Source organism: Rhinoderma darwinii, chromosome 1 (genome assembly GCF_050947455.1).
Source record: "Rhinoderma darwinii isolate aRhiDar2 chromosome 1, aRhiDar2.hap1, whole genome shotgun sequence".
Taxonomy (NCBI): Eukaryota; Metazoa; Chordata; class Amphibia; order Anura; family Rhinodermatidae; genus Rhinoderma; species Rhinoderma darwinii.
This window is the reverse complement of record NC_134687.1, coordinates 637,792,910-637,816,562: the sequence shown is the minus strand read 5'-3', so window position 1 is coordinate 637,816,562 and position 23,653 is coordinate 637,792,910. Positions and strand designations below refer to the sequence as shown.

The 23,653-nt window shown below is 43.4% G+C and overlaps 1 protein-coding gene across 2 annotated transcripts; it reads left to right on the top strand.

The window, feature by feature from the left end:
- The first annotated feature begins 820 nt into the window (after positions 1-820).
- LOC142665522 (uncharacterized) lies at positions 821-23,065 on the top strand. 2 transcript variants are annotated; one of them, XM_075845258.1, is made up of 7 exons: positions 821-899; positions 9,349-9,496; positions 10,523-10,690; positions 10,775-10,898; positions 17,735-17,832; positions 17,999-18,113; positions 22,075-23,065. In XM_075845258.1, exons 2-7 carry the CDS (start codon positions 9,374-9,376, stop codon positions 23,004-23,006), a joined length of 1,560 nt encoding a protein of 519 aa, XP_075701373.1. In that variant the 5' UTR covers positions 821-899; positions 9,349-9,373; the 3' UTR covers positions 23,007-23,065. The 2 variants fall into 2 exon arrangements, with proteins under 2 accessions (XP_075701373.1, XP_075701442.1); XM_075845327.1 differs by having other exon boundaries at positions 831-894.
- Positions 23,066-23,653: the final 588 nt, after the last annotated feature.

Genomic DNA, 23,653 nt, shown 5'->3' with positions numbered 1-23,653 from the left:
AGCATGACCAGGCTGTTATTATGGGATATCAGAGGACATTACAGGGAGGAGGTATAAAAGAGGAGAGAACTACAACTCCCAGCATGACCAGGCTGTTGTTATGGGATATCAGAGGACATTACAGGAGGTATAAGAGGAGAGAACTACAACTCCCAGCATATCCAGGCTGTTATTATGGGATATCAGAAGATGTGACATGGAGGAGGTATAAGAGGAGAGAACTACAACTCCCAGCATGTCCAGGCTGTTATTATGGGATATCAGAGGACATTACAGGGAGGAGGTATAAGAAAGGACTACAACTCCCAGCATGTCCAGACTATTATTATTAGATATCAGAGGACATTACAGGGACGGGTATAAGAAAGGACTACAACTCCCAGCATGTCCAGACTATTATTATTAGATATCAGAGGACATTACAGGGACGGGTATAAGAAAGGACTACAACTCCCAGCATGTCCAGACTATTATTATTAGATATCAGAGGACATTACAGGGACGGGTATAAGAAAGGACTACAGCTACATTCCCCTGGCTCCAGCTCTCACACAATTGCTGACAACCTATAGAAGAAAACACTGAATCCATCGCTTCTCCATACAGCATAGGAGCCACGCCCCCTCACAGGAGCCACGCCCCCTCATATTACGTGATGGTCATCACTTCACACAGCACGGGAGCCCCGCCCCCTCACAGAGTGCCGCCTCTCATGTCACGGGATCATTACCACGGGCCTTCATCCATCAGTTCTCCCCTCCACTGATAAGCTCCGCCCCTCCTGCCCCTGTCATATGGTGGTGACGTCATCACAGGTCCTTCAGCTATTTCCGTGAATGAAGCAGAGAGCAGCGCTGGTCGAGTGTTCTCTCTGTTATCAGCCATGCAGAGGCGGTAAGGTAAGCATTTTATAGAGCATGCGCTGGCCGGTTGTACTCTCTGTTATCAGCCATCATGTAGCGGTAATGTCAGCATATTATAGAGCAGGCGCTGGTCGGGTATTCTTTTTGTTATCAGCCATAATGGCAGAGGTGAATCGAGTGCAGCGGCGGTGACATCAGATGACTTCTGTGCGTGCGGCGGTGACATCCGTGTGCGTTCATTGGTGACATCCGTGTGCGTTCATTGGTGACATCCGTGTGCGTTCATTGGTGACATCAGTGCGCGTTCATTGGTGACATCCGTGTGCGTTCATTGGTGACATCGGTGCGCGATCATTGGTGACATCGGTGCGCGTTCATTGGTGACATCGGTGCGCGTTCATTGGTGACATCCGTGTGCGTTCATTGGTGACATCGGTGCGCGTTCATTGGTGACATCGGTGCGCGTTCATTGGTGACATCGGTGCGCGTTCATTGGTGACATCCGTGTGTGTTCATTGGCGACATTCGTGTGTGTGTTCGGCGGTGGTGTGTGTGCGCGCGCGGCGGTGACATCAGTGTGTGTTCGGCGGTCTTATGATTGTTTGTGGCGGTGACATCAGTGTGTAATAGGATTCTGCTATAAATACAGATATGGACACGAGATTAATCTAACCTGGGGTTTTATTTGATCACTCCCTTACACTTCTGGGCACATGAACTGAGGAATCCGTATAAGGCCTCATGCACATGACCGTAGTGGTGTGCACGGCAGTGTCTTGCGGCTCGGACGGCCGCAGAGTGTCACCCGCGGGCCACCCGCAAATCGCACGCCATGCACATGGCCGTATGCATTCATTTCAATGTGCCTGGACTGCAAAATGCGGCCGTAATAAGGCATGTCCTATCTTTTTGCGATCCAGGCTCCCGGGCAATGCACAGACCATGGAAGCCACGGTAGTGTTCATGGGCCCATTGAAATGAATGGGGGCGCAATTCACCCACAGATTTGCGGGTGAATTGCAGCCGCAATAATAAGTTTGTGCATGGGATCTAAGACTGGGGGCAGGGATGTCACCTCCCCGGAGTCCCCCCTCCATCTATGTAATGTGTGTGAGGATGTCACTTCTGCTCTCTTTTCATTTGGGTCACGGTGGGGGTCACTCACTATCTTGGTACAATATGGCTCGATGACTAGCTGCTACCTTCTTCCCAGATCTCCTCAGTGGTCACTGGTCACACTGGTGACTTATTTGTAGGCCCCACAGGGAATCTGACTGAGACTCTACAGTACACCGCCCATTAATACCAACATGGAGGACACATCTCTTCAGCCGCAGCACAATCTGTCGCTTCATCTTATACTCACGTGCTCAGAGATTTCCACACATTACAGGAAGCCATAAATCAAATTCACTCAGGTATCCCTCCATCACTGTTACCAGGAGCTCCGCATCACTCAGGTATTCCTCCATCACTGTTACCAGGAGCTCCGCATCACTCAGGTATCCCTCCATCACTGTTACCAGGAGCTCCGCATCACTCAGGTATTCCTCCATCACTGTTACCAGGAGCTCCGCATCACTCAGGTATTCCTCCATCACTGTTACCAGGAGCCCCGCATCACTCAGGTATTCCTCCATCACGGTTTTACCAGGCGCTCTATAGATCACTCAGGTATTCCTCCATCACTGTGTTACTAGGAGCTCCGCATCACTCAGGTACTCCCCCATCACTGTGTTACCAGGAGCTCTGGATGACTCAGGTATTCCTCCATTACTCTGTTACCAGGAGCTCCTCATCACTCAGGTATTTATCCATCACTGTGTTACCAGTAGCCCCGCATCACTCAGGTACTCCCCCATCACTGTGTTACCAGGAGCTCTGGATGACTCAGGTATTCCCCCATCACTGTGTTACCAGGAGCTCTGGATGACTCAGGTATTCCCCCATCAATGTTACCAGGAGCCCCGGATCACTCAGGTATTCCCCCATCAATGTTACCAGGAGCTCCACATCACTCAGGTTTTCCTCCATCACTGTGTTACCAGGAGCCCCGGATCACTCAGGTAGTTCTCCATCACTGTGTTACCAGGAGCTCCACATCACTCAGGTATTCCTCCAACGCCATGTTACCAGGAGCTCCGGATCACTCAGGTATTCCTCCAACACCGTGTTACCAGTAGCTCTGGATCACTCAGGTATTCCCCCATCAATGTGCTAACAGGAGCTCCCCATCACTCAGGTATTCCTCCGTCACTGTTACTAGGAGCTCCGCATCATTTAGGTATTCCTCCATCAATGTGTTACCAGGAGCCCCGCATCACTCAGGTATTTCTCCATCACTGTGTTACCAGGACCTCCGCATCACTCACGTATTTCTCCATTACTGTGTTACCAGGACCTCTGCATCATTCAGGTATTCCTCCAACACGGTTTTACCAGGCGCTCTGGATCTCTCAGGTATTTCTTCATCACTGTGTTGCCAGGAGCTCTGCATCGCTCAGGTATTTCTCTATCACTGTGTTACCAGGAGCTCGATATCGCTCAGGTATTTCTCCATCACTGTGTTACCAGGAGCTCCACATCACTCAGGTTTTCCTCCATCACTGTGTTACCAGGAGCCCTGGATCACTCAGGTATTTCTCCATCACTGTGTTACCAGGAGCTCCGCATCACTCAGGTATTCCTCCAACGCCATGTTACCAGGAGCTCCGGATCACTCAGGTATTCCGCCAACACCGTGTTACCAGGAGCTCTGAATCACTCAGGTATTCCCCCATCAATGTGTTAACAGGAGCTCCACATCGCTCAGATATTTCTCCATCACTGTGTTACCAGGAGCACCGGTTCACTCAGGTATTCCTCCATCACTATGTTACCAGGAGCTCCGGATCACTCAGGTATTCCTCCATCACTGTGTTACCAGTAGCCCCACATCACTCAGGTATTCCCCCATCACTGTGTTACCAGGAGCTCTGGAACACTCAGGTATTCCCCCATCAATGTTACCAGGAGCTCCACATCACTCAGGTATTCCTCCATTACTCTGTTACCAGGAACTCCGCATCATTCAGGTATTCCTCCATCACTGTGTTACCAGGAGCCCCGGGTCACTCAGGTATTCCTCCTTCAATGTTACCAGGAGCATCGCATCACTCAAGTATTCCTCCATCACTATGTTACCAGGAGCCCCGGATCCTCAGGTATTCCTCCATCACTATGTTACCAGGAGCTCCGCATCACTCAGGTATTTCTCTATCACAGTGTTACCAGGAGCTCTGTATCGCTCAGGTATTCCTCCATCACTGTGTTACCAGGAGCTCCACATCACTCAGGTATTTCTCCATCACTGTGTTACCAGGAGCTCCACATCACTCAGGTTTTCCTCCATTACTGTGTTACCAGGAGCCCCGGATCACTCAGGTATTTCTCCATCACTGTGTTACCAGGAGCTCCACATCACTCAGGTATTCCTCCAACGCCATGTTACCAGGAGCGCCGGATCACTCAGGTATTCCTCCAACACCGTGTTACCAGGAGCTCTGGATCACTCAGGTATTCCCCCATCAATGTGCTAACAGGAGCTCCACATCACTCAGATATTTCTCCATCACTGTGTTACCAGGAGCCCCACATCACTCAGGTATTCCCCCATCACTGTGTTACCAGGAGCTCCACATCACTCAGGTATTCCTCCATTACTCTGTTACCAGGAACTCCGCATCATTCAGGTATTCCGCCATCACTGTGTTAGCAGGAGCTCCGCATCACTCAGGTATTCCTCCATCACTGTGTTACCAGGAGCACCGGTTCACTCAGGTATTTCTCCATCATTGTGTTACCAGGAGCTCCGCATCACTCAGGTATTCCTCCATCACTATGTTACAAGGAGCTCCGGATCACTCAGGTATTCCTCCATCACTGTGTTACCAGTAGCCCCACATCACTCAGGTATTCCCCCATCACTGTGTTACCAGGAGCTCTGGAACACTCAGGTATTCCCCCATCAATGTTACCAGGAGCTCCACATCACTCAGGTATTCCTCCATTACTCTGTTACCAGGAACTCCAGATCATTCAGGTATTCCGCCATCACTGTGTTAGCAGGAGCTCCGCATCACTCAGGTATTCCTCCATCACTGTGTTACCAGGAGCCCCGGGTCACTCAGGTATTCCTCCTTCAATGTTACCAGGAGCACCGCATCACTCAGGTATTCCTACATCACTATGTTACCAGGAGCCCCGGATCCTCAGGTATTCCTCCATCACTATGTTACCAGGAGCTCCGCATCACTCAGGTATTTCTCTATCACTGTGTTACCAGGAGCTCTGTATCGCTCAGGTATTCCTCCATCACTGTGTTACCAGGAGCTCCGCATCACTCAGGTATTTCTCCATCACTGTGTTACCAGGAGCTCCACATCACTCAGGTATTCCTCCATCAATGTTACCAGGATCTCCGGATCACTCAGGTATTCCTCCATCACTGTGTTACCAGGAGCTCCACATCACTCAGATATTCCTCCATCAATGTTACCAGGACCCCCGGATCACTCAGGTATTCCTCCATCGCTATGTTACCAGGAGCTCTGGATCACTCAGGTATTCCTCCATCACTGTGTTACCAGTTGCCCCGCATAACTCAGGTATTCCCCCATCACTGTGTTACCAGGAGCTCTGGATCACTCAGGTATTCCCCCATCAATGTGTTACCAGGAGCTCCACATCACTCAGATATTTCTCCATCACTGTGTTACCAAGAGCCCCGGATCACTCAGGTATTCCCCCATCAATGTTACCAGGAGCTCCACATCACTCAGGTATTCCTCCATTACTGTGTTACCAGGAACTCCACATCATTCAGGTATTCCGCCATCACTGTGTTACCAGGAGCTCTGCATCACTCAGGTATTCCTCCATCACTGTGTTACCAGGAGCTCTACATCCCTCGGGTATTCCTCCATCACTGTGGTACCAGGAGCTCCGCATCACTCAGGTGTTCCCCCATCAATGTGTTATCAGGGGCTCAATATCACTCAGGTATTGCTCCATCACTATGTTACCAGGAGCCCCGGATCACTCAGGTATTCCCCCATCAATGTGTTACCAGGAGCTCCACATCACTCAGATATTTCTCCATCACTGTGTTACCAAGAGCCCCGGATCACTCAGGTATTCCCCCATCAATGTTACCAGGAGCTCCACATCACTCAGGTATTCCTCCATTACTGTGTTACCAGGAACTCCACATAATTCAGGTATTCCGCCATCACTGTGCTACCAGGAGCTCCGCATCACTCAGGTATTCCTCCATCACTGTGTTACCAGGAGCTCTACATCCCTCGGGTATTCCTCCATCACTGTGTTACCAGGAGCTCCGGATCACTCAGGTGTTCCCCCATCAATGTGTTATCAGGGGCTCAATATCACTCAGGTATTGCTCCATCACTATGTTACCAGGAGCCCCGGATCACTCAGGTATTCCCCCATCAATGTGTTACCAGGGGCTCAACATCACTTAGGTATTGCTCCATCACTATGTTACCAGGAGCCCCAGATCACTCAGGTATTTCTCCATCACTATGTTACCAGGAGCCCCGGATCACTCAAGTATTCCTCCATCACTGTGTTACCAGGAGCTCCGCATCACTCAGGTATTTATCCATCACTGTTACCAGGAGCTCTGCATCACTCAGGTATTTATCCATCACTGTGTTACCAGGAGCCCTGCATCAGTCAGGTATTCCTCCATCACTGTGTTACCAGGAGCTCTGGATCACCCAGTTAATCCGTCATCACTTATTATTTAAACTGAGAAGGAATACCACATGTATGTGAGGTAATAAAATTAACCCATAATCACTGCACATGGGAACCCATACAAGATATATAAACCGACATAAACTTCCCTTGATGCTATAATAAAGAATATCCATCCATTGTAGAGAAAAATACAAAATTCTTTATTAAGACACAAAGGGAACATAATCAAAGTTAGTATATATTTATAATCCCTGATCCCCATGGAGGTCATCCCACACAGAGCAACCTCTATCGTACGAAGAACATCATTATGATTATTAGCAATACATATCTATGGGAAAGGATATTGTGGGCACATAAACCAAAGTCACTTATACTTCACTAATTTTAAGTATGCCAAGCATGTGCAGAAAGGATCGGGTCTCCTTCTGCACATGCTTGGCATACTTAAAATTAGTTAGGTATAGGTGACTTTGGTTTATGTTTCCTCAACAGTGGGGGCCGTTCTATAGAGGATGACCTCTGTGGCTACTATTGATCAATATAATTTGGCATCATCTATATTTCATGTATACTGCGCATTCCTATGCATTGGGGGGATTAGTAACTCTTTTTACATTAGATTGCTGGCATTGTTTATTGTCGATGCCAGCACCCAACATGGCTGCAACCAATTCATAAACGTAGCACGCATGCGGGTGTTGAGGGGCCGTTCGTGACGTTTATGGCGCGATGTGGAATTGAACTTTTCAAGCGCGGCATAAAAACTTTTGGGGCATTTTCTACTCTAGAAAACTGATGTGGAAAGGCTCAATAATTCCCCCATGGTTCTTTACTATCTGGAATCGTTACATTATTACATCATTGGTGGTCAGGGTTTCTCCCTTGTCTTGTAGAGTGATTTTGGAGGACACAAACTTTTTTATTGGTGGGTCCTGTAGAATAATGATATATATAACGATAAAAAATAATGCAGCTTCTGAATTAATGTGTGGAATCTCGTGATCTTAAGGCCGAATGTACACGAGCGTGTGCGTTTTACGCGCGCAAAAAACGCGGCCTTTTTGCAGCTCAAAATGCACTTAACAGCTCCGTGTGGCAGCATCATATGGTGCGCGGCTGCGTGATTTTCGCGCAGCCGCCATCATGACACTCTGTATGTTTGTACATTGACTTCAATGGGTGCGTGATGCGCGAACAATGCACAAATATAGGACATGTCGTGCGTTTCACGCAGAGGACACACGCTGCGTGAAAATCACTGACAGTCTGCACGTCCCCATAGACTAACATAGATCCGTGCGACGCGCGTGACAAGCACGCGCGTTGCACGGACTTATTACACGTTCGTGTAAATTCGCTCTAACTGTGAGCTGCGCGAATCTTACGCATTTATTAAGGAGTTGCTTTTTGGGTGCACTCATCTATAAGTGATCGTCCGTCTCTTGTAATCGTAATTCATGATTTTATGTACATGTGGCAGCGATACTTGGCATGAATTCTACTGTTCTACACTTCCAGGTGTGTGAGGATGCCATCGGCTTTATTTACCATCTTTTTTAGTAGACACTGGTCTTCATGTGGAAGTGAGGAACACTTTAAGATTCGAGCCGCTGGTGCGTCTATTCTTGATGTCTTGTCCCATTTCTCCGAATCTTCCTCTGCCAATAATTACTTGCCTATGAAGCTCCTGGAAACAAAAAATCTTTTTTTCTGGATCGGAGCATCCTTTTCGGATTAGCTTCTTAATGTTCTTATGGATTGGGAACACGCTTCCTTCTCTTGAATTCAAACCTTTGATCCTGTACTGATTTAGGTTCTTCGATCTGCGTGGTGACTCTTAAAGACTTGAAGAGTCAGAGGAGTTTTGTCTCGAAGTTGAAGGCATCAGAGAGGAAGGCCGATATCTCTGAGAAAGGGCTGAGTCCACTTCTTCCTGAGTCATCCTCTGATGTATTGTGTATTGTAGCAGAGAGGAGGATTCTTCATTAACCACTCTCTCGGTGCATGGATGGAAAAGTGGTTTCTTGTACGAAGGGGTCACAATCATACAAGAAATGTCACATTCTTTTATTGCGGATCGGGGCTTCTGAGCTTCTCCTTTACCTCCTTCAAAAGTAAGGTATAATAAATATCAGAGCTATATAATGCCTTACAGAGCGCAAAAAGAGAGAAGACTTTTTTTATTTTATTTTGGGATATAAAAAATAATACCACTCGTACTGGACTAGAGGCATTAGATCGTTCGGCAGACTCTGCACGCAAGGTCTTAGTATAACTAAGGTGGACACCACAGCACGTAAATGTGTTAAAAAAGATAAAGATAAATACATCTTAAGAGTATATACCATAAATGTCTGAAAGATGTGGGTCTAAACTCTGGGATCCACACCTATGCTGAGAATGGGGTCTCCCAAACTTTTTGTTAGATGACCACTGTATCCAGACGGAGAATGAATAGAGAGGTGACCACACATGTGCACGATTCTCCATTCACTTCTGTAGGAGTTACGGAAACAGCCGAGCACGGCCAGAGGTGGAGCCGCATCTATCAGACATTTCTGGCATGTCCTGGGGAGAAATGTCCGTGTTGGGAATACCCCTTTATTCCATGTGGTGACAGCTTTGAGTAGATGTTTCTCTCAATGATCAATAAGTGAGGTTCTGTAATTCACACATTATGTTGTCCCCTGTATGACTTCCATCTTCTCCTTTCTTAAAGGTGTCTGCAGTACTAGATCCTCCACATGTTCTCGTCCACAACGTTCCTTCTGTTGAATCACCCACCAAGGATGGACAAGGACAAGAATGAGATGAGCAGAAGAATATTAAACTTCACCTTGGAGATCATCTACCTGTTGAGCGGAGAGGTAAACTTTTCTACATTATAGAACAAGTCACACATAGTGAAGGGACAATACATAATAGGAAGAATCCAGTGTCCTGTATAACGGCGTCCAGACCTTCCAAGTGACGGCAAGAAGCCAACAGCAGAAAAGCTGAAGATCAGCCACCAATATGGTCAGTTATGTGTCATGTCACCAATGCAGCAATAGTAATGTTGTAGAGCAATGAGAATGAAAAGTAGGAGGGATCAGGATGACATCTATATAGAAACATAGAAGATGACGGCAGGAGGAGAGCACATGGTCTATCTAGCCCCCCCCCACAACTAAGGTCCGATTGTGCCATTTGTACTTGTTTAGTTTCTTTCCTCCTGTAACATATGTGAAGGTTTCCATCATGTCCCCCCATTTCCTTCTTTCCTCCAGAAGATACAAATTACGTTCTTAAAAGGGGTTGTCTGTGCATGGGGCAGTTTTCCATAATGATGACCTATCTACAGGATAGGTTATCAGTATATGATCGATTTGGTTCCGACAACTGGACCCCGCACCGATCAGCTGTTCCGGCTGTCTCTAGGCACCGGATGTCATACAGTGGCTGGTGTTGGAAGCAGATGGCTCTGTACACTTTATAGCTGCAGTTCTGCAACTCTACTCCTATTCACTTGAAGAGAATCAGAGCTGCAGCACAACCAAAATACTGTGCCTGGAGGCAGCCAGAACAACTGATTAGTGCGTGGTCTGCGTGTCGGACACCAACCTATCATGTACTGATGTCCTATCCTGTGGATAGGTCATAGTATGAAAAACCGCCGCATGCCCAGACAAACCCTATGTCTCTTCTGAGACGTTTTATTCTTCAGACCTTCCACCGTTCTTGTAGTCATCTTTAGCCCCGTTCTCACCTATAAAAAGACATTGAGAAAATAGGTCTCCAATATTACAGATTTGGGGTCACTAGAGCTCTATCCAGCGGGCTCACAATCTCCCTCTTTCTACTGAGGGGGGAATACAGTGTTCAGTTCTCTAAGTGTCTCTCTCCATACACAGGAGTACACAATAGTGAAGAAGACACCGGGTGACTGTACAACTCCCATCATACAGGAGTCAGGAGGATGGAGCACTAATCCCATCACAGAGCCTCCCCCTCTCTCCCGGATACATGAGAAGAAGATCTTAGAACTGATCTACAAGATGACGGAGCTGCTGACTGGAGAGGTGACACTGCTGGGAATGCTGGGAAATTCTACAGTAACAGCACTGGAGGTGTCTGGGTGATGACGGTTTCATTGTGTGTGTCAGATTCCTATAAGGTGTCAGGATGTCACTGTCTATTTCTCCATGGAGGAGTGGGAGTATCTAGAAGGACACAAGGATCTGTATGAGGAGGTCATGATGGAGAACTACCGGCCACGCACATCACAAGGTGACAAGATTTATTTATATATATTTTAGAGTCTAGTTGGCCATTACTGTGTTCACTATCTGTATTGAAGCCTTAATACCATCATATGCAGTACATATACACGTGTGTGCAATGACATGTAATGTAGGCGCTCCACAATTTCGGCTCTTTGATGTCACGATAGAGCGCTGTGTTTCCTGTATACATCCAACAAATCCATAAGTCTCAATTCACTCGACGGATGTCATGAATGTACTTTTGGCATCCATCGGGCTAGTATAGTAGACTATGCTTTTTTTCTACGCAGTGTGTTTTTTTTGGGGTTTTTTTTGGTTTTCTTTTTTTCTGGGAGCTCCTGGGCAATGTATGCCAGTAAATGACTATACAGTGACATACGTCAGAGCCTTCTGTCAGAGGTATATGTTGAGAAACCCTCCTGATGTATACCTCTGATGGAAATCTACAATGTGAAGTGAAATGATGCTTCCTTTCCAGGACGTCCCTCGTGATAGCACTACAGGAGGTTGTACTCTTGACCTCTGTAGGAGTAGGAACACAGAGAAGTTGAAAGGCCCCTCTCACCTCCACACTACAGTGTTTTTCCTGTCCCTACAGAGGACAGCCGCAGAGAGGTGCTCCCTGCTATTTTTTTTCCATTTTCATTTACCTGGATTCATCTGGCGGCCTGGGCTGATAGGTGGACTCTTCTTCTCCCCCAGGCTAGATTCGTGACCCTGCTGTACAGGGCTCCATCGAGTCTGAGAAGCAGTCACCCACCAGTCCTCTGAATTCTCTCAGTGGCAGTAATTTCTTCTTGCTGTTTCCGGTTTTGGAAGACTTGCATAATCAGCGTGCATCGGAAGTTCGGTTGTTGTATTCCTCTCTAGCTTCCCCGGGGAACGAAATGAAGAACAAAGATTATAGATCAGGGGAGAAGCTGACAACGCTGGCTGGTGGATGTGGTAGGTAAGTTGCTGCCTAAAAGCTATTTAAATGTGCCAGTCTGATCTGTGGTCTGTTGCTCATGTTGACACTGTGCAGGATCTTGACACAGTCCATGTAAATTTCTTTCCCGGAATACTTATATATGTAATTACTATACCTACCTTATATTGTTGCTATACCTCTGTATTTTTAGAGAGATAAGGAACCTCCCTAAAAAAACAAATATCGACCCCAAAAAACAGGCAAAACATTGTGCTGTATGTGCAAAAAGATTTCATATAAAAAAACAACTATGTCAAGATTGTATTGTGAAACTTGTTAAAGAGGAACATCCCTTATTTATGATGGAACTGAGGTCCATGATTAAAAGGTGAAGTACAATCTACTATGTCGACTATAGCCCGGTCTCAATGTACTCCATCAAGGTCACTGTAACGCGAAAGACCAAGGATCCAAATGAATTTCAGCTATGAATCAGAAGAACAATCCTATTCTGTTTCCGAGGGAGATCAAGAAGTCAATGATGATAAAAAATATTCTCATCTGAAGGTACGAATATCATCTTGAATGCCATCCGAGGGACTATGAATATTGAAGAGTCCGTCAGCCCTGTTCCATACAAGGCAAGATGTTCCGGGGGGCCTTAGGACTAGAAAGAGAAGTTTCTTTCCAGTGAATCAAAATGTGAAAGACCTTATCCTTGATGAGTGAAAACAGGCAGAAAAATGTATCATCGTTTCAAGAGAATTAAAAAATTGACTACCCTTCCAAAGGATGCAACAGTGGGAGGAAATTCCGAAAATAGAGATATTTTCTCAGTGGACAGCAAAGCTGACGGCCTTTTGAAGAAGTTTGGGAAGCATCCTCTAGACTCTTTAAAACTAACATGGCAGTGGCCAGATCCATGTTCATCTGGATATATTAACCTGAAAATCACCAAGATTAAAACTCCTAGAGAACAGATATCCCTGTATTAAAGATGGCCACAGACTATTTGGCTGATGCCTCGGCCAAATCTATCAGGTTTGCGGCTAGAAATGCAGTCTTATCTAACTCCACTAGACAGCTTTGTGGCTGAACACATGGTCAGGGGATGCTGTCCTATCGTAAGCCCTATCCTCCAGCTAGACATACCAGAGTAAAAGGGAAATGTGGAATGTGGAGTTATCCCAAAGGTGGGAGAGGTCGGAACTTCATCCACAATCCAAATTCTAACTTCCGTAAAACAGTCACGTCGTAACAGTGGGGGGACCACTGCTTCTATCCAATCCAAGTGGACAGAATTTATCCAGAATACATGGGTCTTGCAAATAATTATTTCAGGATACAAAATAGTTTGAAAATCTTCCTCCAGATAAATTCCAGATTATTCAACTTCAGTCAAGTGTTCTTCATGCAAAATTATTAGAAGTCAAACAATATTCTTCAAATTCAAAGGCCATTACTCAAAACTCTTTCTAGTTGGGAAACCCAATGGTTCATACAGAACCATAATAAACCTAAAATACTTGAACAATCTTTCAGAGTAACCATTCCTCTAATAAATGAACATGCAGTAATGTACACAGTAGATTTAAAAGACGCATATTACCACGTCCCAATTCATCTATGGTATTAGAGATTTCCCCGATTTGCAGTTCGAAAGGATTCTCCCGTACTCCACTAAGAATTTTAGGGTTTTCAGCATTTCATCAGCCCCACGAGTATTTACAAAGCTGATCGTAGAAAGAATGGCATTCCTGAGAAAGTAAGAAGTCATCATAGTCCCTTACCTTGATGATTTCTTCCTCATAGCAGCTTCTTCCAGCATTCTTCATGGACATTTCTCTTTGGTCCTTCCTTTTCTTAGAGATCTAGGATGGATCATCAATTACAAAAAAAATCAGATCTCATTCCAGCATCAAAGAATTGGATTGTCTGTATTCCTTCCTTCAATACCCCTTCCTTCCCCATTCAAAACAGGAGGACATAAGTATGAAAATCTTGTCAATCCAGAAGAAAAATAGATTCTCCCTGAGAGAAGGGATACAGACTTTGGGACTTCTGTCTATTCCAACTGTCACATGGAGCCAGTTCCATTCCCGTACCCTTCAACATCTAATTCTGTCATCTTGAGATCGAGACAAAAATTCCCTAAATGCAAAAATCTTTATTCCTCCAATAGTAAAAACATCTCTGATTTGGTGACTTTCTCCACCATCCTAAAAAAGGGGATTCCTTGAAGACTTTCTCCCTACATTCTGATCACTATGGTCTCTGTATGGCTCCCTTTTGAACCTCTTCATTTATAAAACCTGAAGTTAGGTTCCCTTTAAAACAGCTTTTCTTCTAAGGGTGTGTTCATCCTTCATCCGTTCCTTTCGATCTTTCCGTTGGATGGAATCGAACGGAAAGCTAAACGGAAACCATAGCTTCCATTTTCAGTTAGTTTCCGTTTGTTTCCATCCTGTAAAGTTTGTTTTTTCCGTGGAAACAATAGCGTTGTCTACTACGCTATTGTGTCTGCAAAAAAACCCTGAAATTTTATGCAACGGAAACCAAATGCAACGGAAGCGTTACCATTGAAATCAACGGTAATGCAAACAGAAGCTATGGTTCCTCCAACGGAAAGGTGGAACGGAAGCCCTACACTGATGTGAAAAGGCCCTAACCATTACTACAGCAAAAAGGGCCAAAGAATTCAGCCTTTTTACATTCATGTTGAGGTTAGAACCCATCTTTCTCCTGAAAGTTGTTTCTTCCTTCCCTCAGAGTCAAGACATTGTGCTTCCTTCATTCTGCAATACCCCAAAATACCACCAAGAAAAGTTGTTTTACACCCTCGACAAAACACCAGCGGTTCTCAACTTACTTGAAGTAACGAATCCATGGCGAATTGATGACATCTTATTCGTACAGTATGGAGGAAAGAACACGGGGGAAAAGCCCCTAAAAGCACTAAATCAAGATGATTGAAAACTTCTGTACAGGGTTCTTATATAATCCAAATATCTAGTCAGCCATTGGAAGTTAAGGCCACTCTACCAGAGTCATATCAACATCCTGGGCCGAAGGAGCAGACGCTTCATTTAATCAGATCTGCAGAGCTTCCACGTTGTCAAATATCCATTCCTTTTGCATACATTACAGACTTGATTTGCTATCTAATCAAGACTCTGCTTTCCGACGTGATGTCCTTCAAGCTGTTGTCCCCCCTCCTCCTATGCCTAATTATTTGGTACTGCTCCTATTGTGCTGTAAAGAGGGACATCCTAGAAACTAGGAATTAACCTTACCGGCAATTGGTTTTCCAGTAGTCCGTCATGACAGCTCCCTGAATTCCCTCCCTTGTGGTTTATCTGATCTACTTTATGAAATTAACATATGTGGATTTGTGTCTTCGTTTCAATAAATCTGGTTGCATTCATCCTAGTGTTGTAATTCGGAAAACTCTAAAAGGTGGAAGTGGAAGGGACATCTTAACCTCTGTGTTCAAGAGAACAGCTTCCTGTAGTGCTGTCATGATGGACTCCTGGAAAACCAATTACTGGTAGGACTAATTCCTATTTCTATAGCGGGAGTCATAGTGTCTTTCCCATAGTTCTCCCTTCATGTCTGGCAGTCACGAGTCACTCTACAAGCAACATACAACTTACTATCCAGTGCATTCGGAAAGTCTTCAGACCCTTTCAGTTTTTTCACATTTTGTTATGTTGAAGCCTTGTGCTAAAATTAAAAAAAAAATTCAAGTTTTCCCCCATCATTCTGCACTCAATGCCCCATAATGACAAAATGAAACCAATTTTAGAACTATTTGCAAATGTTTAAAAAAGGAAGAACTAAAATTTCCTTTGGACATAAGTATTCAGACCATTTGCTATGACACTTCAAATTTAGGTCTCGGTGGCTCCCATTTTTCTAGATCATGTTTGAAACTTTCTACACCTTGATTGGAGTCCACCTGTGGTAAACTCATTTGATTGGACATGATTTGGAAAGAAACACCCCTGTCTATATAAGGTATCACAGCTGACAATGCATATCAGAGAAAAAACCAAGCCATGAGGAGGAAAGAACTGCCTGTAGAGCTCAGAGACAGGAACGTGTGTAAGCACAGATCTGGAGAAGACTACAAAAAAAATTGTGATGCACTGAAAGTTCCCAAGAGCACAGTGACCTCCATAATTCTTAAATGGAAGAAGTTTGGAACAACTAGGACTCTTCCTAGAGCGGGCCGCCCCACCAAACTAAGTAAACGAGGTACAAGGTCCTTGGTAAGAGAGGTGACCAAGAACCCAATGTTCATTCTGGCTGAGCTCCAAAGATCCTGTATGCAGATGGGAGAAGCTTCTAAATGGTCAACCATCATCGCAGCACTCCACCAATCTGGGCCTACAGTTGAGTGGACAGAAATAAGCCTTTCCTCACTAAAAGACACATGAAAGCCCTCTGGAGTTTGCAAAAAAGCACCTCGAGGACTTTTAATACCTAAAGAAAAAAGATAAAAGAATCACCGTTGTGTACAAAAGATAACGGCTTTATTGTGGCTATGTGTACCAGCATCTTCATCAGGCCATTCCAAATTATTCCTGATGACTGAAGCGCTTTGCATGGTTCATGATCTTTTACCGTATATCTTTCCATCAAGGACTCTCAGACTGTGAGAAACAAGATTCTGTGGTCTGATGAAACCAAGATTGAACTTTTTGGCCTCAATTCTAAGCGTCATGTCTGGTGGAAACCAGGCACTGCTCGTCACCTGCACAATACCACTACTACAGTGAAGCGGCAGCCTCATGCTGTGGGGGTGTTATTCAGTGGCTAGGACAGGGAGACTGATAAGGGTTGAGAAAAAGATGAATGGAGCAAAGTACAGAGATATTCGAAATGAAAACCTGATCCAGACTGCTCTGGACCTCAGACTGGGCCGAAGGTTCACCTTCCAACAGGACAATGACCCTAAGCACACAGCTAAGACAACACAGGAGGGCTTAGGATGTCCTTGAGTGGCCCAGCCAGAGCCCTGACTTGAACCCAATCGAACATCTCTGGAGAGACCTGAAAATGGCTGTCCACCGAAGGTCCCCATCCAATCTGACAGAGCTTGAGAGGATCTACAGAGAAGAATGGCAGGAAATACCCAAATCCAGGTGTGCAAACCTTGTGGTATCATACCCAGGAAGACTGGAGGCTGTTATCACTGCCAATGGTGCTTCAACTAAGTACTGAGTAAAGGGTCTGAATACTTCTGACAATGCAATATTTCAGTTTTTCTTTTTCAATAAATTAGGAAAGATGACTAACATTCTGTTTTCATAACTTCACGTTATGGGGTATTGAGTGCAGAATGATGGGAAAAACTGGAATTTTAATTTTATTTTAACACAAGGCCTCAACATAACAAAATGTGAAAAGATTGAAAGGATTTGAAAACTTTCCGCATGCATTGTATATTTTCCTTTTTTTTTTTTATTCGCCATAATGGCACCAGGGAAAGGAAACATGTGGTTTTATAAACGTAGAGCTTCCTCCACATCAGTGGTTTCCCATCTCTTGTGTGCAGTAGTTGGTTTCCTACCTACAGGTACTTTGTCTGACTGATAATAGATGAGGGTCTTCACCGTGGGTTCCCTCTCTTATTCCAATGCACCTCCCTAGCACTTTTTTTTGTTGACCGGGTGCTCTTAAGAGGTCCCCTGCCACTTTGAATTGTATGGACATCCTCAGGACACAATTGAATACTGTGGCGGAGCAGGGAAACATTAGTTCCCCGTCTTACAGGCGCTGGGTCCGCGTTGCAGGTGGTGAGGAGAACAACATTGTAATTTCGGCCCTGATTTATAAAACATAGAATTGAAAGCGTAGAGTGAAGTGTCTGATATATAGACAGATATACAATAGTCGTGTATTCAGTCACTGTGTGTTTCCTACAGATGGATCCAGTAGGAGAAATCCACCATCGAGATGTCCCAGTCCTCTGTATTCCCAGGACTGTCCAGAGGAAAGTCACAATGTCCCAGAGATTCATCAGGTAGATGAAGCTGAGCGCTATACCAGATCTATATAGGGGTTTGTGGAGCTTTTTGGTCCTGCGGTCATAGATGTGGTCATAGGTTTTGGTGGTTTCTTATGTTGATCTGTTAGATTCTTCGCACTCTCTGCTGTATTGTAATGAATTGTTACATATGTGAAATCAGGGGGAAGATCTGACTAATAATAAAGTGGAGGATGAAGCAGAAGAAGAGCGGGTGAGGGGCGATCAACCGTGTAAGAGTGAAGTGGAGGAGGAAATTCCAGGAGTTGTTACCACAGGTAAGTAATGATGAATTTAGAAAGTGAATTGGGAGGCTTGTTAAGGTGGGGTTCCTCCTTAGTTCTACATTACCATAACAGTTCAGACAATGTGTTATACATAGTGCAGGACCTGAGGGAGCTGTCACTGCACATAGAAGTTCTCTACAAGGTGTTCTATGAATCCGGTCATGCACTAGGCTTAGCATCAGATTTTGGGGGGCACCTGCTGTCATTATTAGCTGCACTAAGGGCCGGAATCGGAGAAAACTCAATTTAACCACTTAAACGCCACAATCAATGCTGATACACTTCCTGCATTAACACTGTAAGAGTATTTTTTTTTTCTCCCAAAACACTGCAACCAGATGTTACAAAATGCACTATAAACAATGTTTTTTTTTATTTGTGGTGTTGTGCCTTTTTTTTTTTTGTCCTTATGGTGTGCTTTTTTTTGGGTTTATGGCATATTTTTCAAAAATCAGCATGCTCTGGGTTTTGCCCCTTCTTTTTATTTTCTCTGGCACTTTCTCATAGTCATGTCTATAGGACATGGAAAACACCAGAAGAAAACACCATACAAATGTGGGAATTAAAAGACACTCTTAGAAAAAGAACGCTCAAACTTCATATCCCCCCCAAAAAATGCAGAAAAATAACTGTGAAGGAAGCTTAGGCCCCATGCATAAGACCATAAAATCGCCCGTAATTACGGGCCCATTAATTTCTATGACCGTTTGTCCGTGCCACAGAAACCGGCCGAGATAAATAGGACATGTACTATTTTTTTTATTTTACAGACTGTGTTCCTATACTTGATAATGGAAGCACGGCCCGTAAAAATGGCCGGCTGTCCGCGGCACAGTCGTGTTCATGGAGCGTCAGTATTCTGCTCAGTATTTTGCTTCAGTATTTGGAAGCCAAAACCAGGAGTGGGTTCAAAAACACGGAAGAGGTGCAAATCTTTCTATTATAGCTTTTCTCGTGTTCCACTACTGGTTTTGGCTTCCAAATACTGAAGGAAAATACTGACCAGAATACTGACGTGTGCATGCAGCCTTAAGGGGGAATTCACACAGGGCAGATTTGTTGCAGAAATTTCTGTGACCTTCCCATTCATCTGTATAAGGTTTGCAGAAACTTAACACAGAAACAACCGTTTTCACATGTGTACAAATAATTTTTAGTCGCAGGAATATCTGTAACAAATCTGCCACATGTGAATTCACCATAAATACCAGTACATGTGTATGTATGTCATTATGCAGGAAATATATACTTTGCCACAGATCTGCATGTTTGTTATTTTGCAGGAAAAGGTTCGCATCATTTTGGGATAGTCGATAGAAATAATTTTAAATAACATACGTTTTGGTGATCTCCATTTATTGGGGTCAACCACTACAAATCCCCTATTAATAACCGCTGAGACTAAAGATCCTCATTATACAGTAGTTCTATATTTAAAGTAACAATCCCGTTCGTGTCGGGTAGAGCAATATAAAAAAATTCTACAAGCTCTAAACCAGACACGCTTGGTCATGCACTCAGAGCTTGACGATCGCGAACGATACGATGTCAAATACGTAGCAATACGTGGCGGTCCTTGATACAAATCTCACCACCGCCTGTTTTCAAAGCAAAGGTCTCCACCACTTTCCTTTCTCCGGCGTGTTTGCAACGCTCACTCTCCTCTTGCTCATGGGCAACTTGATCCTCACTCAGGCCAGAGGCCCTAAGTTGGAAAACACAGAACACCGACAAATACAAGCCGAGTGGTTCAGATCCTCAATCTTGATATTATGAGGGAGGAATATATAGAGAAGAAAAAAAAAATACACTTGGTGGAATCCGCTCATAGAGTCCTTGTGCATTTATTTGCTGAAACTTACAGGATAACCACTTGTTTCAAAGCATGTCATCTCACACGACGATATAGAATCCAGGATCAAACCCAACTAGTTTTGCCCATTTCGGCTTCGTCGGGGTATGATCCTGGGGTTGCTAGTAGCCAAGTAAAAAGCCCTGATCGGTATCCCTTCCTGGTCAATGGTACACAAGGAACAATGTAAACCTATTAATAACAATAAGAGGCGGCATTGCTGTTTTTGTTTTTTAAATTCCCAATAAAACAGGTTAAGTCTAATTCTATATTAAGACCAAGATTTTGGGGTTAGGAGAAGTCGAAGCAATAGATCGAGATTAATAGGGAGGAAGCCTCCGAGAAACAAAAGGAAAATAGTAAAAAGGACACCACAATTTTCCCTCTTATTACAGATTTGGAAATACAGTAAAAACTATTTTGGGAAAATACTGGCGTGTTTTAAAAAAATATTGTAATCTTGCCCCCTATATACCAAATGTTGTATATAGGAGGGCTAGAATTATTACAGATGGACTAGTTAAGAGTCCCTTAAAGGTACCTAAACAAAAAAATGGAGAACGTATAAAGGGTTTCTCTTCTTGTAAAAGATGCAAAGTATGTAAGAACATTTTAATTTTTTTGCACAAATAGAAATAATTTTCCTACCCAATAAAATAGATGGTGGTCTGCAATGTAATAATCAAAATGTTGTTGCACTGCCCATGCAGTTGCGGTTTGCAGTTTGTGGGCCAAACCGGTAAGAAGGTAAAGACTCTCCTAAATGAGCATCTCAATAATATCCATAAGTTCAGGATCACACATGCCATTTTTGAATCCGTTTTTTTAAGCCAAAGCCAAAAGTGGATCCTAAAAGAAGAAAAGGTATAAAAAGACGGATGCAGCTCCCTTCTTTTGTGTCTACTTCTGTGTTTGGCAACAAAAACTGCATAAAAATTGTGTGTGTGTTCCTGGCCTAAGACTTTGTCACAGGGTATCAGCAGACATTGCTAATGCTCATAATTAAGATCCCAGTTGCCTACAGGTTATGGCCATATGTAAGGTGGAACAGGATTGGAGGGAAGGGGATACTACACGTTCACTATCCCAAAAAGAAACTGAATATATTTTCCTATTAAAAATGATGTCACCATGTTGAGCTTTATATAGATTTAGACTTCAACTTTTTTATTTAGAGTTAAAAAACTAAACCAGGGATGACCCCTTCTTATTGTTAATATGTTTATATTGTTCTTGTGTACCGTTGACCCGGCAGGGATTCCGGTCAGGGCTTTTTATTTGGCTACTTTTTACCCCTGCAACATACCCCTACTGAAGCCAAAATAGACAAAACTGGTTGGGTTTGATTCTGGATTGCATACCGTTGTGTAATATGGCATGCTTTAAGATAAGTGGTTATGCTATAAGTTTTAGCAAATAAATGTGCAGAGATTCTTTTTAAGCGGATTCCACCTAGTGCAATTTTTTTTGTACTTTTATATATTTATATATGCTTGGCTGCTGTTTTTATTTTGTTTTGTTTTTTTAGTGTTCCATGCTTTACAACATAGGACCATTTGGCCTGAATGAGGATCCAGTTGCCCGTGAGCGAGAGGAGAGCGAGTGTTGCAAACACAGATGCCAAGATTATGTTGTCAATAACAATATTAAGTTAGGTTGTTGTATTAAAGTGATGCCCAATTGGTATTGAAGGGACAAATGTGTTGGCAGAGGACAGGCCTGATTTCCAGACAACGTTGTGCTTTACAAAGTTTTGAGGTTGATAAAGTCAAGGTTTGTGTAATAAGTGGTGACTGGGTGTAGATCAGAATCCTGGACAATTAAAAAGTTATACAAAGCTTTAAAGGCTGGACTCACATAGGTGTTTTTTATTTGTGGCAGTTTTTGGTGCAGTTTTTTGTGCCAAAACAACAGGTGAATTAAAAATTAGTGGCATTTACTTCTCCTTCCTGCTAGATCCACCACTGCCTTTGGCTCAAAAGGTACTTCCAACTGCATCGAAAACTGCATGTGTGTTTGTAATATGTTATAAATTTGCCTACGTTGTGGGTTTAAAAAAATAAATAAAATAAACCAGAATTGCATTTTTAATCCTAACAGAAAATTCCAGTAAGAACTCTGAAGGAAACTTGCAGCACTCTACAGGAGAAACCCTCATTACCCTTAATGTACATCCAGAACTTCACAGTACAGATCTATCATATAATTCCACTAATAAAGAACCTTCTGAAGAATCACAGATTGTTACCACAAGTACAGGCCAGGAAGCGGGTAAAAGGTTTCAGTGTGGTAAACAGTTTAAAAAAAGCTCAGGTCTGTTTACACAGAAAATAAGTCACACAGGAGAGAAGCCAAACTCCTGCTCCGAATCTTCAAAGTGCTTTACAGAGAAATCATTTCTTGTTAAACATCAGAGAATTCACACAGGGGAGAAACCATATTTATGTTCAGAATGTGGGAAATGTTTTATAAAGAAATCAAATTTCGTGAGACATCAGAGAATTCACACAGGGGAGAAGCCATTTTCATGTTCAGAATGTGAGAAATGTTTTAAGGATAAATCAAGTCTTGTTAAACATCAGAGAAGTCACACAGGAGAGAAACCATATTCATGTTCAGAATGTGGGAAATGTTTTATACAAAAATCAAGTCTTGTTAAACATCAGAGATGTCACACAGGAGAGAAGCCATATTCATGTTCAGAATGTGAGAAACGTTTTACAGATAAATCAAATCTTGTTAAACATAAGACAATTCACACAGGAGAGAAGCCGTATTCATGTTCAGAATGTGGCAAGTGTTTCATTACTAAAGGGAAACTGAGGGATCATCAAAAAATTCACACAGGAGAAAAACCGTTTTCATGTTCCGAATGTGAAAAATGTTTTACAGATAAATCAAATCTCGTTAAACATCAGAGAAGTCACACAAGAGAGAAGCCATATTCATGTTCAGAATGTGAGAAATGTTTTATTACTAAAGGGAAGCTTAGGGATCATCAGAGAAGTCACACAGGGGAGAAGCCATTTTAATGTTCTAAATGTGGGGAATGTTTTATAAGGAAATTATATTTTGAAATTCACAGATGAAACCATGTTCTTGTTTTGATTTTTTTTTAAATTAATAGTGTGCAAAAGTATTAAATTAAGCAATTTAAGAACAATATACTACTTGCAAAATTAACCCAAATTGAGCCTTTTCGGCATACAATAAGCCATATGTATAGTGTACGTTTGAGAAGAGTAGTACGAGTTATTTTTTAGTGACTTAGTAATACGTCCTTGTTCATTTTTCAGAGGTTTTCCTCATCGGCTCTATTCCATCTTTTAGAATCTGATGTTCACTCGTCCCCATTATTAGACGTATTACTCATATTACAGATATTTGACAAAGCTTCCTTCCATATTTGACAAAGCTTCCTTCCTTATCTGAGTTTCTGTGGCCTTGGAGTCGCCTCTGTAAAATGGCTCTTCTCCATTTGTTCCTTAAGTGCATGTCTTGGCTGTGCATAGTAAAAAAAAAAAATGTCTTTATTGTCTAGTTCAAACTCCATCCGTAAATCTCCAAATTCCTTTACCCCATTGCTATATATCATTTGAGTAATATAGTGCACGTCCTTTTTATACCAAAATGTTTCCGTTTTCAATGACCTGAGTTGTTCCCATCTGCCCCCACTCCA

What these genes read in the sequence shown, in the direction of transcription:
- LOC142665522 (XM_075845258.1), top strand. Translation starts at nt 9,374, where the DNA reads ATGTTCTCGTCCACAACGTTCCTTCTGTTGAATCACCCACCAAGGATG. An exon ending in ATGTCCCAGAGATTCATCAG is followed by an intron (nt 17,833 to 17,998) that starts GTAGATGAAGCT and finishes ATGTGAAATCAG; the next exon opens with GGGGAAGATCTGACTAATAA. An exon ending in TCCAGGAGTTGTTACCACAG is followed by an intron (nt 18,114 to 22,074) that starts GTAAGTAATGAT and finishes TAATCCTAACAG; the next exon opens with AAAATTCCAGTAAGAACTCT.